This window comes from Bicyclus anynana, chromosome 2 (assembly GCF_947172395.1).
Source record: "Bicyclus anynana chromosome 2, ilBicAnyn1.1, whole genome shotgun sequence".
NCBI classification, from domain to species: Eukaryota; Metazoa; Arthropoda; class Insecta; order Lepidoptera; family Nymphalidae; genus Bicyclus; species Bicyclus anynana.
Window position 1 is genome coordinate 13,393,925 of NC_069084.1, and position 15,072 is coordinate 13,408,996.

The window sequence follows — 15,072 nt, forward strand, 5'->3', positions numbered from 1 at the left end:
GAAAGAGAATATTAATGACTTGATCGAGAGTGTAATTAATAATTTCATGCCATTCGGGTTTTTCAAAAAATTTTTGAAGTATAAACCGAGTAACGTAATAAGACAGAAACACATTTTGTAAATTGTTTTAGGCGCATAGACCTCTATTGATAAAGGCCACTGAAAGAAACCTTATTCTCCTTCATGTACATTCGCTTTTTATGTCGTTTCTTTGATATTACTTAGTTTGGAAATAAATATAAAAAAAAATATTCATTAAGGTCGGTTAAAATCGTTTATGCGTGTCCCGACGTCTTTCCTGGTAGGTAGATACGCTTCTCGATAAAAAATAAGTGTTAAATAATTAATAGCGATTTTTTTTTGTAAACAGGTTTTTGTTTACAATAACTACGATGCGCTGAGCGCAAGGTCGATGTTAATAGATTCAATCCAGTTAGTTGAATACATATAGTTCGCAATTTGAACTAGACAATGTACTGTTTTCTTAATAAATTCAGTAGTGCGCACTTCAGACATGCACTGCCTACCCTCTTCTCTCTTAAAACTTATTGTTGGAGAAGGAATTTTCCATTTAGTAATGTATACAAATAGTGCCTACCCTAGTTAAAAACGTCACTATTATAAAACGAGAGACTCTTTTTTTTCCGGGGGAAAAAAATTTCTCTTTGTGATATACCCGACTCCCAGTAAGTCGGGTATCTCATCTCGGGACACGACGGGTTATGTGGGACTTACCACTAAAACCCCCTCGGTGGCCACCCTCAGTACATTTTTGCCGGCCTCCGTGGCGCAGAGGTATGCGCGGTGGATTTAATGACGGAGGTCCTGGGTTCGATCCCCGGCTGGGCTGATTGAGGTTTACTTAATTGGTCCAGGTGTAGCTGGTGGGAGGTTTCGGCCGTTGCTAGTTACCACCCTACCAACAAAGACGTACCGCCAAGCGATTTAGCGTTCCGGTACGATGTCGTGTGGAAACCGATAGGAGCGTGGATTTCCATCCTCCTCCTAACAAGTTAGCCCGCTTCCATCTTAGATTACATCATCACTTACCATCAGGTGAGATTGTAATCAAGGGCTAACTTGTAAAGAATAAAATAAAAAATCCATGCAAGATGCCTATGTCCAGATGTGGACGTCTATCGGCTGATAAGGTAAGGTATCAAGCAGCCGGCATCGAACCCGAGACCGTGGCGCCAGCGATGTTTTCAAAAACACATAAACATTATCGTGGAATGCGAAAATACGGTCATCCGAAACTGGTTCGCAGAATTTGGTTTTACTGATAATATTGTGATAGCTAAGCCACAGTATCCATGACTTTCACTTTGAATATATTCTTTTACCTGTTTAATATTTACTTTGCCCTTATACCTTTTAATCTGATGATTTTATCACTATATTAACTGAATTAATTCCTTTGACATATCACTATAACTTGTAACTTACGAGCTATACGAATTGTAACTGGCTACATAGTCGTCTTCATTGTCACTGTTGAGCACGAGTCTCCTCTCAGAATAAGAGGGGTTAGGCTAGTCCACCACGCTGTCCCAATGCGGATTAGCAGACTTCACATTTTTAATTAAGAAAATTTACAGGTTTGCAGGTTTCCTCACGACGTTTTTCCTTCACACGTGATATTTAATTTCTTAAAATGCACATAACTGGAAAGAGGTGCATGCCCCGGGGCGGATTCGAACCCATACCCTCCGGAATCGGAGGCAGAGGTCATATCCACTGGGCGATCACGGCTATAGGGTAAGTCCAGGATAGATGCCCCACTTTTCGAAAATGCCAAATAACTCCGAAATTTAGAATCTTAGAGCATTGCGTCCTTTGGGAGATATTAAATATATTTCTTAATGTTCTATATTATCTGAATCGTTCTGATATAGACTGTGTAGATTTTGTGTAAATTGTATTTTTTTGGACCTCTGAAAAATGGGATAGACGCCTACTGTGGCGGATAGATGACTTATCATGAAAAAACTTCTGAGCATAGGTGCCCCTAGTGGGGACCGACGACTTAGTTTAAACATTGTAATTGGTTTGTTCTGAAATCAAACAACTATATTATTATAATCAGTCTTTATGGTGTTTTATATAACTTTTATTTTCATTTCTTGGTCATCTTCGGTCACAGTTATGCTTTAGCTGTAGCTTTTTAGCGAAATGGTATGCTAACTGACGTATTGGTGTTCAGTCCGGTGAAAATCCAGCTTCTCCTAATTTGAATGTAAGAGCCACGAGTCGTTTTTCGTTATTATAGGATGTTTTGCTAAAATGAATAAAAATAAATGCTGTACAGTAACAACAGTAAATATACAGTAATTTTGAAAATAAGTGCCATAGCAAATCTTCGTCTTAATATTTTAGATGGTACTCCTTATATTCTAGAAGTCTGATTTACGCCTTTCTTTCCCTTTTCATCTCTTCAAACGCTGCTAGCATACTGTTTTCGGTGTATAGTACGAGAGACAACACCCTGTTTTCTTTTATATTTACTCTCCTGCAACAACACAACACTTATAATAAACAGTTGGGGATAGTTGCCCTTAGGGGCATCTATCCTAATAAAAAATGGGGCAACTATACTTTTTGTAGGGGATAGATGCCCTTATCAATAAAAACAAAAGTTGAGTTTCAATTACTATAAAATCTATCAGTTTACATAGGCTTATCTTCAATGCATGCAGACAAATAGAAAAAAAATAGACATTATAAGCGAGAGAAAAAATACACTGTTGGAAGTACTTACGAATCTTATTTTGGCGCCTTTTGTTGTCTCACCGCGGAAGATTTTTACTCACACAGACGAAGCTTATGCACTCCGGTCGAAATTCCTCCCGACACTAAGGTTTGCAGGGGGAGGACTCGTTACTTACAGTAAAATTTAACTCTCACTGTGTTTCTAACATAGTGAAATAAAAATCAAGTCATCTATCCCACTGGGGCATCTATCCTGGAATTACCCTATGCTAATAAAATATCGCTACAGAGCACCGAGCGGTAATCAGCGGTTGTGAATTTTTAGACTTTGTATTTTCCTTAATTTTCCTTTTTTATTAAGTACTCCATAAAATAAAATAGAAAATAATTTGCTTCACGTTGCGGTGCAAGATCAAGAATATTGTGGAAAACCTACCTTTATAAGAAATGCGGTTTTTACATATTATCTTTTTTCAAGTGCAGGCTTACGCTGTTATGATTTTTGATAATAAAACACACGGCATGACAGGAAGGTAAGTAAATCCCCAAACTAAAAAAAAAATACAGATTAGCTATAGATAGGTAGCTATGATATAGCTAAACGAAGAGTTTATGCAGGTCAATTCCCGCCGGGTTAGTTTTAAAAATCCATGCATATTTGTTGTATTATTATATGTAGGTATTGTACTGTATGTTAGGAGTATCTTTTCGTGATCGAATCAGAACTGAGGACATCTGCAGAATATCCAAAGTCACTAACATAGCTCAACGAGTTGCGAAGCTGAAGTGGCAATGGGCGGGGCACATACTTCGAAGAGCCGATGGACGTTGGGTCCCAAAGTGCTGGAATTGCGACCCCGCACTAGAAAGCGCAGTGTTGGTCGACCTCCCACCAGGTGGACTGACGACATCAAGGGAGTCGCAGGGATTCGCTGGATGTAGGTGGCTCAGTATCGTGATGTTTGAAAGTCCCTACAAAAGGCCTATGTCCTGCAGTGGACGTCCATGGGCTGTTATGATAATGATGATGATGATCTAGATATATGAGAAACCGTAGTTTGTATATTTTCCTTTTCTTCAAGCTTACCTTCATCTAAATTCCATCCTTCGCCACTGTTAGATATACCTACCACGCTAATAAAATCTGAGTTGTCGCTGTTGGGTTAACGAACTCCGTCTTTTATTACGTAACCATAATAAACAGCTGTGTAATGCAAACGACCGGGACCGAAGATGTTATTTCCCAACCGAGATACGAAGCAAAGGTAAAGGTCAAATTCGGACCTTCAAAGCCAACGATTTGGGTCAGTGTGGACTATGGACCTACCAACTAGTAGGCTGATCTGCAAAATCAGTAAACAAAACACTGTATTTTTAACCCACGACGCAAAAAGAGGGGTGTTATAAGTTTGACGTGTCTGTCTGTGGCACCATAGGTCCTAAACGGATGGAGCGATTTCAATTTGGTTATTTTTGTGTTAAAGGTGACTTATATGCGAGTGTTCTTAGACATGTTTGGTGACAATCGGTTGAGCCGTTTAAAAGTTGTGGGCTGTGAAAGTGGGGAAGAATAACCGAATGTTTGCAGATATACTCCAGTGGGGTCTCAAATGAAAGCGAAATTAAAAGAGAATATTGATGACTTGATCGAGAGTGTAATTAACAATTTCATGACATTCGGCGGCTTTCAAAATTTACTGTGAAAAGTAAACAATAAGAACAGCTGTAAATTCTTTTTCATGATTTTAATAAACTAATAATGCCCACATAGGTATAAATAATAATTTATACCTATGTGGGCACCCAGTACTTAAATAAATTCTAATAGATATATAACATGTCGATATAAACATTGTTCGCATTTTTAAATCGATAACTATAAAGGTCCACATAGTAGGGTACCTTTTTATACAAGTAGGAGCAATAAATAATTAACTCCGAGCCGGTTGATCACAGATTAATGTTAATCAGCAACATGCACTTGACCTGATGCAACACGTTCGCTGTTAAAGTGTGCAGTGTTTAATTAATAATAAGTAATACTGGTCATACTAGCGGGAGCGCCCAACTCCGCGTGAAATTCCGAGAGAACTATGGATTTTTCCGGGTTAAAACGTAGTCTATGTTTCACACAACGATCCAATTATGCCGAAATCTAATCGGCAGACGTAAAAGCTAACAGACTGACTGACAGATTTATTTTATTATATTATATGGATTAGCGGAGTTTGTTTGTGTATTTCTTTGAACTCTGTAACTTTTTAAAATTTCGTTTTGTCACATCACACTAATATTATAAAGGCGAAAGTTTGTGTGTAAGTGTGTATGTTTGTACCTCATTTGCGTTGCGTGTACTGAAACGATTAGGCTGATTTTTGTAATGGAAATAGATTTTACTCTGGATTATCGCATAGATTACTTTTCATCCGGGAAAATTTCATGGTTCCCGTGGAATTTGTGAAAAACTGAATTCCACACGGACGAAGTCGCGGGCGTCCGCTAGTATATGATAACAAGACTAATGAGGAAATATACTTACTTTTAACGAGGTTGGGGGAGACGTTACAGGTGGGAAAACTTCGTAAGAAAGTCTGTTCTTGGAAAATTCTAAGGGTTAGGGTTTTCCTCGCGGACGATGTCGCAGGCGTCTGTTAGCTTAATAATTATTTTTATACACTTACCTAGACCTAGACCTAGGTGGTGCCTACCTACTTTGTTGCTCAGTACATAATATTGTCAGTTGATGCAGTTTATGGAGATTACGCTCAATAGGTATTACAGGTTTTACGTAAGTACGTAACATGCTAGTTAATTAAGTTAAAATGATCGAATCACGATATTTATATACTTACCTATTTAGGTATAGGTACGTATTACGAGTGTCTAGGTAATTAGGTACATAACAACGTCACCTACCTATATAATGATGATATCACAAAATATCGCCTTAAGTAAGAAAGTTGTAAAAAAAACAGCACATACCCACGGCACGATGGCATATCAGAAACAAGTACTCAATTGCTTCATTACTTCATCATAATTAACAACCCATAGCTCACTGTTGAGCAGAAGTCTCCTCTCAGAATGATAGGCTTAGTAATCCACCACGCTGGCCCAATGAAAGAGAGAAAGAGAAAATTCTCAGGTGTGCAGGTTTCCTCGCGGTTTTCCTTCACCGTGTCGTGTGCATGCTCTGGACTGGATGGAACGGACGCCCTCCCAATCGAAGGCTGAGGTCATATCCACTGAGCTATCACGGCTATTGCTTCAATTCATTGTTATAAATTTCGTAGCCCGACCAAAGAATCGAATTCTGGCCTTCACGATACGAAGTCAACGATCTAAACGAACAAGAAGGTTCACATTACATACAGGCTGGGCTACTTAACTCTAAATTTATTACAGTAAATAATAATTGATATATTTGGAAATTATATTCAACTATTTTATGTGATATATTCAACTATTTTGACGGCCTCCGTGGCGCAGTAGTATACGCGGTGGATTTACAAGACGGAGGTCCAGGTCTAGCTGGTGGGAGGCTTCGGCCGTGGCTAGTTACCACCCTACCGCCAAAGACGTACCGCCAAGCGATTAAGAGTTCCGGTGCAATGCCGTGTAGAAACCGAAAGGAGTGTTGATTTTCATCCTCCTCCTAACAAGTTAGCCCGCTTCCATCTTACATTGCATCGTCACTTACCATCAGGTGAGATTGTAGTCAAGGGTAACTTGTAAATAATAAAAAAAAAGATTCATAGACAAGGTGAAATTATATTTACTAATACGAATTATTAATTTACAAGCCCTGTAAGTTTCACCTACGACATCACAATGACCCAAAGTTTCACTATGATTAGCATAGGTATTTAACCCTGATATTAATCACCAGGACAGTTAATGGCATTCATTTCAACTTGATTTCAAACAACAACTTACAAAATATTTGAATATTCTGAACAAACAATTTGAAAATCGCATTCGTGTAATGTAGGATTACTTATTTAAGTAATAATGTAGGATTAGATATTAAAGTTTTTAATTTTGGAATTTAAATTTTAAGTTTTTTTTTTTTTTTTTTTTTTTTATTTTGAATAAGCAAGCGCTTAGCTGCAATCATGCCTGATGGTAAGCGATGATGCAGCCTATGGTGGAACGCGCTTGCCTAGAAGATGCCTATTCACTCTTGACTTGAAAATACCCATGTTGTAGGTGGTGGGGAAAACTGAAGCTGGGAGAGCATTCCACATCTTTGCAGTGCGTATAAGGAATGAGGAACTAAACCGCTTGGTACGCGCCCGAGGGATTTCGACAACGTAGCGGTGCAGATCTCTGCGATGCCTAGCAGTCCTGTGGTAAAACGGCGAAGGTGGCACAAGATCGAACAGTTCCTGAGCGCACTCCCCGAAATATATCTTGTAGAACACCGATAGGCAGGCAACCTTTCGGCGATGCTCTAAGCTTTGAAGCTTACAGTCAGTTAAAGCCTCATTGCCAATGAGTCTTCTAGCGCGTTTATCCACTGAATCTAAAGCAGCAAGCTGGTATTTGGCGGAGCCATCCCACAAGTGGGAGCAGTACTCCATACACGATCGAACTTGAGCTTGATATAACAATAGAAGCTGTTCTGGTGTGAAGTACCGTTTCACTTTATTAAGGATGCCAAGTTTTTTGCCCGCAGTTTTTGCCTTAGATTCAATGAACTGTCCGAAGTTGAGTTTGGACGATATGGTTACGCCAAGAAGCTCTAAGCTATCAGATATTCCTACAGACATATTCCGGAAAGTAGGAGTCAGATGGAAGGGGCTCCTTTTGGCAGTGAACAAACATGCCTGAGTTTTTTCCGCATTAAACTTAACCAAATTGGCATCTCCCCATTCAGACACCTCATTTAAGGTTAAATTAATGCGTTGCACCAAAGCCTCTCGTTGTTCATGGACCTCAACCCCACTAGCACGAGGACTGGACATATATCTCTCTGTTACAGTGCTATCATCTGCATACCCAAATATACCGGGTTTAAGCAGATCATTTATATGCAGCAGGAAAAGTGTAGCAGAGAGAACTGATCCCTGAGGAACACCGGCATTAATTGCCATTTGATCAGATGAGATGCCATCCACGACAACTCGAAATGATCGCTCACTCAGGAAATCAGATATCCAATGACAAAGGCTAGAGGGTATCCCGTAGGAAGGAAGTTTGCTTAAAAGGCTTTCATGCCAGACCCGGTCAAAAGCCTTTGACACGTCCAGTGAAACGGCAAGCGCTTCACCACACTTGTCAACAGCCTCGCCCCAGATGTGAGTGGCATACACTAAAAGATCTCCTGTGGACCGGTTGCGTCGAAAACCATACTGTTGGTCCGACAAAATATCATTTTCTTCGAGGTATGCCAGGAGCCTGTTGTTCAATACACGCTCCATACTTTTACAAAGTATGGACGTGATTGCAATTGGCCTGTAATTGGCCGGGTCAGCACGGCTTCCTTTTTTCGGTACAGGTTGTACATTGGCAATCTTCCAACCTTTCGGAACGCGAGCAGACTTGAGAGAGAGGCGGTATAGGCGTGTTAGTACAGGAGACAACTCAGCGGCACAGATTTTCAGTACTATTGCTGGTATACCGTCAGGACCACTAGCCTTATTCACATCCAAGCTACGAAGTACTTTTAAAACCTCACATTGGCGGATATGTATCTCTGACATCTCAGAGTCGCAAGGTGTTAGAGTTGGTGGTGAGGCACTTCCAGCATCTAGATGTGAATTTTTCGCAAACAGACTGGCCAAAAGATTGGCCTTGTCGTTAGCGGAAAAAGCCAGCGATCCATCAGGTTTAAGCAGAGGTGGTAATGATGAACGGCAGAAGTTCGTTTCGACAGATTTCGCAAGGGACCAAAAAGCTTTGCTGCCACGCGGATAAGTAGCTAGTTTGGCTCCAATGCGGTTTGTACGGTTGAAACGAGCCTTCTTAAGAGCCTTCTTGTAGGACTTGGCAGCTAGGTTGAAAGCTCTCTTCTTTGAGGTGATGTCCGGAGCTTTGAGTGTTCGGGCTTCAGCCCAAGCTGCAAACGCTGAATTTTTAAGATACTCAGCTTCAGCGCAAGCAGCGTTATACCACCTTGGAACTTTGCCATCCAGCGACATGTCAATAAATGGAATGAAATACTCCATTGCTTGACATATCACTTGCGATATAGCTTGTTCACAGCTCGACGGATCAATAGAAGAGAAGCATACCTGCCGCCAAGGATAAGACGCGAAGAAATGCCGCATCTCGTCCCAATCTGCTGACTTATATCGCCACACCCGTCTGATACCAGCAGGTCCTGGGTCCAAAGGGTGATAATTCAATACCGACTTAACCACACAGTGGTCAGAAGTGCCCAGTGGGGCTGCAACTGACACTGAATACCGGTCAGGGTCGGTGGTCAGCAGAAGGTCCAAACAATTAGGCGTGTGACCGTCAACGTCCGGTATCCGGGTTGCTTCGTGTACAAGCTGGGAAAGACCCAGCGTCAAGGCGAATTTCAATGTTTCTCGCCCGGCGTGGTCAGTAGTCTGGTAAGGTAAATTATATTATGTAAGTTATACTTACTTAATATAATTTAGGCAGTGCGACGGGAAGTACTGTAAATTAATCCTACACTAAGAGAGATGGGCGATTGTAATAGAGCCCTGGCCCATCCTCAATCAGAGGAGGCCAGAGCGTTGGTACAGCTTTATAGAAAATGTATTCAGAAAATTAATTATATTTAGATTAAACTAGCAGACCCGGTAAACCTTCGCTTTGACTTATGTGCACTTCTTCCCTATCCCTACCCTACACTACCCTACTCCTACCCCTACCCCTACCCTACCTCTACTCTACAACGAAAAGTAGCATTGATTTTTATACTTATGTAAATTATTTCTTTTGGAAAAATCATATACGACATAAAAAGCCATTCGGACAAAAGAAACTTTAAATTTACACAAGGTAAGGTGTAAATGTGAATCATTAATCATTACATAAAGAGTATTTGACAGGATGGACAACAAATGTTTGACAGGTACTAAACAAAATAACATTTATAGAAAATTATTCATGTTTCTTATTTATTTATTTGTTGTTTTTAAGATGTATTCTGCTATTCTTGGCGGATACAAATCCAACGAATCAAAAACCATGAAAATCGGTCCAGCAGATCTCGAGTTATAAGTGTTGTAACAAACCCGACTTTCTTTTATTTATATAGGTTATAAGATTAGTCCAAACACAAAGGCTTACGAAGCGGCAAGGACTTCGAATTGAGCAGCTCGCATAATTATGATAGAACTTCACGTACAGGTAAGTTCGTTTTATCATTAATTATGCCTCGCTGCTCAATTCTCGCGATTAATATTTACTTGATAGTATTAATCGCTTCGAATTGAGCAGCTCGCATAATTATGATAGAACTTCACGTAAGGTAAGTTCGTTTTATCATTAATTTTCCAGAATAACGAACGTCGCATCACAAAAGAGCGTACGATTTTTACCATCTTTCAGTTCATCTATTTAATTTTGGAATTTTCACTTTAAGTTATAAAATACTACTCTTCACTTACTCTTGTTATTTATCACAAACAGTTGGTCGAACAAAAAGATAACACAGCGATTCAATTTGCTTATTCGGACATTTTCCAGAATAACGAACGTCGCATCACAAAAGAGCGTACGATTTTTACCATCTTTAAGTTCATCTATTTAATTTTGGAATTTTCACTTTAAGTTATAAAATACTACTCTTCACTTACTCTTGATATTTATCACAAACAGTTGGTCGAACAAAAAGATAATACAGCGATTCAATTTGCTTATTCGGACATTTTCCAGAATAACGAACGTCGCATCACAAAAGAGCGTACGATTTTTACCATCTTTAGTTCACCTACCGCCGCCGCCGCAGTCCGATAGCAGACGGCAGACACGGCAGTGTCTGGATAAGTACCGTTCTGAGTTTCATTCATCCAGTGACAGTTGTTAATAAGTTACCAAAATGAATTTTATCATCACGAAACTGATGTGGCAAAACGGGACCCGAATAAACCAGTACTTATTCGCAATTATAAGTAAGTTTTGTTTTTAATTTGTACAAAAAATACGATTTTATTGTGCGCGTGTATTTTATTATGATGGTTGTTAATTTTTTGTGTACGAAATATTTTTAATTAATTATTATTTACGCAGTTTTATTTATCTATTAGTGCTAATTAGCAGGATTAAATTAATGGATGCAGCCAGTGATTATTTTATACTATAGATAGGTATACGTTTATAAAAAAAAGTGATACGAATTTAGCTACTCCACTGAGTGCACACATGCATAATTTTGTGTTTACTTTCATTATAATTATATTTATGTGTATATAGTTTTTACACTTCCTAAACACACAACTCGATATTGTAGACTTGAGATTGTATTTAGGTATTATATATTTTAATAACTTTTGTTGTTCAATAAGCGATTAAATGAAATTAAGACAATTATGCACATTTGTCCGCCTCAGTATATCATGCGTTATAGTTATCTCTAGTATAAAACATCATTGAGATGCAGCTATGTAAGGTCCAAGTATAAAATTAGATACTCATACCTGTATGTAATTACTAACCGGGATTGTTAGTGGGTAGATGTATTTTTAGAATCAAATGCGTGGTATGAATTTTTTACAACCCGTGATGTTGGTTGCAGTTAGCTAGTGTCGAGCGAAGGCTGCGATGCAGGTTTATTTTTAGTACCTATTTGATTAGCATTCGAAAAGTAACCATTTCGCTGATACCAATGGACTTGGCTTCGTATAAAATTGATATGCATCGTTGTTAAATCTAAACCAACCTGCTATAATGAGTCGCATTTGAATTTTACGTTATATTTACTTACATAAACTACAGCCTTTCTTGATGAGTACTGTTTACCAACAAAGAAATTAGAAATTAAGGTAGAAGATGTGTGTCATTTCATAACTTATTTATTTTAAATTGTGTATGTTTTGTTTAGAAAATGTTATATAAAATATATTAAACATATCTAATTGTTCTAAGCTTATTAATCAAATTTATTTTCATTAATTTAAGAATAAGTTAATTATAATTATTATTAGGTGTCAAATGACTAGTGATTTATACCCTCATTTTAATTTGTTTGTTGGTAAACAGTACTTATCAAGAAAGGCTATAGTATAGGGCGAAACATTCACACTTTATAGTTTATATACGAGTAAAATATATACTAATATGATATGTGAAAGTAAGACTGTCTGTAACCTTTTAACGGCAAAACCGATTCAATTTATCGTTATTAATTCTAAATAGTAAGAATGTAAGATTCATAAAAGCAAGTTAAAATAATGAAATTTAGTGCGTATAGACTATCAATTTGAAAGGACCTTTATTGGTAATGTAGTCTTAAAATTAAATTAAAAAAAATATATATACCGGTCAACTTAAGAACCTCCTCCTTTTTGAGGTCGGTTAAAAACTGTCATTTTACGAGTTAAGTGCCTCATTGTTAAATAGACTTTTAGTTAATACTGTGTTCTAAGAATCGTGAAAGGGGTTCTGTTAAATCTTTAAGAACAATATCAAATAAATTCAACCGACGGTCAACTCAAAAATTAACCTTAACTAAAAAGCAAAAAATAACATCTTACCTATGTGCTACCTTCTGATAAGTTTGAAGGCGGTGCCAAGCCAGTGTTGTTTTGATTCAAGCCGTTTAAATTACAAAATTTCTGTGGTTCTTCCAGAAACGGCTTTAATTAAAACCCGACATTGGATTGGCACCGGCAAAAGTTGGTTAGTTAGATAATAAACTAAATAATTAGATAAGTTTATTAGGTATATCTAATAAACATTGCAAACATTTTTGAAAAGCTTATTCAATCTACAGTTTTAAGGGTTAGGGTTTTGACAACCCAAAGAGTAATTAAAATATTTTTTTAGTAAGTAAACAAAAAATTAAATAAAGTAAAATAAACCTTTGTGTAATGGGCTTAGAAGAAATAAACAAAAAAAACCTACTAATATTATAAACGCGAAGGTTTGTATGAATTTATGTTTGGATGTTTGTTACTCGTTCACGCCTCGGCTACTGAACCGAATCACCTGAAATTTGAAGTAGAGATAGATTAATGTTATCGCCGTTTAGTGTTGGCAATAGTAGTCTGTGACGGATATGACGTCGCTCGATCTCGTGTTGGCTTCAGTGTGCTCGTGGCGTTCGAGCCGTCCACATCTCTTGTTGTGTAATTCTTTATGGGTTACTTGGGATAGTCGGGGAGAGTGACTTGAGTGGAAAAGGGGAGTGTTTGATATCAGTCAAAGGATCCTTTAACCCTACACACATCGTTCACAAGTACGTGACTCCACTCAAGGTCATTCTCTACCATTTTAGGATCTTATTTGGGTTACAGTTTGATGTGTTAATTAAGTTGTCCCGACAAGTGTTGTGAATCATAACCTTTGTTCAACATTAGTTTTCTTATATTAGTAATCACTTTTGAGTCCTATAATATTATAGTCTGGATTAATACATAGGCTACTTTTCATCCATGAAAAGGAAAAATCCATGGTTACCGTGAGATTTGTGGAAAACTGAATTCCATGCGAACGTCCGCTAAAGTGTTTTTCAGCATAGTAGCATGGGTACGGTTGGCAGTCTGTTTCACTCTTGAAAGTTTACCGCGATTCACGATAATATTACGTATTTTAAATTTATGAACGTCACAGGCGACTGTCATCGTACCCATGCTATCTGAAAAACACTATAGGATAATATAATGGGCAAATAAAGTGACCATTTTACTGGAGGGTTATGCCTAGTAACAATACGCCACTGCTTCAATCAAATACTGCTGAATATTACAGAAGTATTTGCTACCTTTCTAGATTGCAATTCCATTTCCATTTGGACATTACACATATCACTATCTAGCTAGCCCAAAGTAAGCGAAGCTTTTATAGGTACTAAGATAGTTGATGATGAGTTATTGATGAGTTGGTAGCCGTGATAGCTCAGTGGATATGACCTTTGCCTTCGATTCGAAGGGCGTAGGTTCGAATTCAGTTCAGGGCATGCACCTCCAACATTTCAGTTATGTGCATTTTTAGAAATTAAATAGATGTCACGTGTCTTAAACGATGAAAGAAAACGTCGCGTGGGAACCTGCATACATGAGAATTTTTTTAATATTCTAGTGTGTGAATGTGTGCAAATCCGCATAGGGCAGCTTGGAGGACTATTACTTGTAAATATAAACCATCCAGACGCTGGAAAACATTACACGTTTTCCACATGGAGGAATCGTAGGACTCGAACTTACGGCCTTGAATGCAAAAGCCTGCATCCACTGAGCAAATCGGCAGTACATTATATAAAAAAGATTTATTTTCTTTAAAAATAGGTAAATTTTAAAATACAGGTAGCTACATATCTAAGAGATCTGCAAAATGATAATAATGAATATTCTCTAAGCCCTCATTCGCGCGAGGGTTTTTTAGACGTTTTACAAGCGTCGTGTAAACATACGCATTTGTTGTATTTGAATACAACAAATGCGTATGTTTACACGACGGACGTTAAAAAAACTCTCGTGCGGATGAAGGCTAAGAAAACCAAGTAATTTGTGAGTGTCATAAGCTATATTTTAACTACTACGTATTCTTACGGGACCTTTATAGCCGTTGGGGTCCCAATGTGCTGAAATGGCGACCCCGCACCGGAAAGTGCAATGTTGGTCGACCTCCCACTAGATGGACCGAGAATATCAAGTGGGTTGCACGGAGCCGCTGGATGCTGGCGGCTCGAGAATATTGTGTTTGGAAGTCCATGCGCAAGAGCCTATGCCCAGCAGTGGACGTCCATCGGTTGTTAATGATGATGGTGACGATTCTTACGGAAATAGAAACTGCGCGGGTGAAGCCACAGTTGTCAACTATAGTATATAGAATTATATGCATTGCTACAAATTTCGCTATATTTTCGTAAAACTTATTGCATAATATTTTTCTGTGGGAAAAACCTGCGAAGGTAGATATCTACCTACTCCTTTAAAAAACCTACCCGACGACCGTATATTAAACGAACGCGAACATTTTAAGACTATGGAAAATTAAGAATTATTTGAGCTTTATGCACTTATCCTTTTTGCAAAGTTAGGAAATCTAATTCTGTCTTTTCAGCAATTTCAGTTAAAATTCTCATTTGTTACACCCCATGCCGTGGAGAGCACGTTAAGCTGTTGATCCTTGTCATTATAATTAACGTCGTCGTCAAAAAATTTAACACCCGCGAATCTGCACTGGAGCATCGTGGTGGGTCTAAGCTCCATATCCCCAGCTCCT

At 38.3% G+C, this 15,072-nt stretch overlaps 1 protein-coding gene across 1 annotated transcript in view; it reads left to right on the forward strand.

Annotated features, from left to right (window-relative positions):
• Positions 1–10,599: 10,599 nt before the first annotated feature.
• The window catches only part of LOC112050581 (facilitated trehalose transporter Tret1), a 31,001-nt gene continuing 26,528 nt past the window's right edge, over positions 10,600–15,072 (forward strand). Inside the window, exon 1 of the mRNA XM_052887291.1 lies at positions 10,600–10,799. Within this exon, the coding sequence (XP_052743251.1) occupies positions 10,727–10,799 (73 nt within the window). The 5' untranslated portion in view covers positions 10,600–10,726. The remainder of the gene's footprint in view (positions 10,800–15,072) is intronic.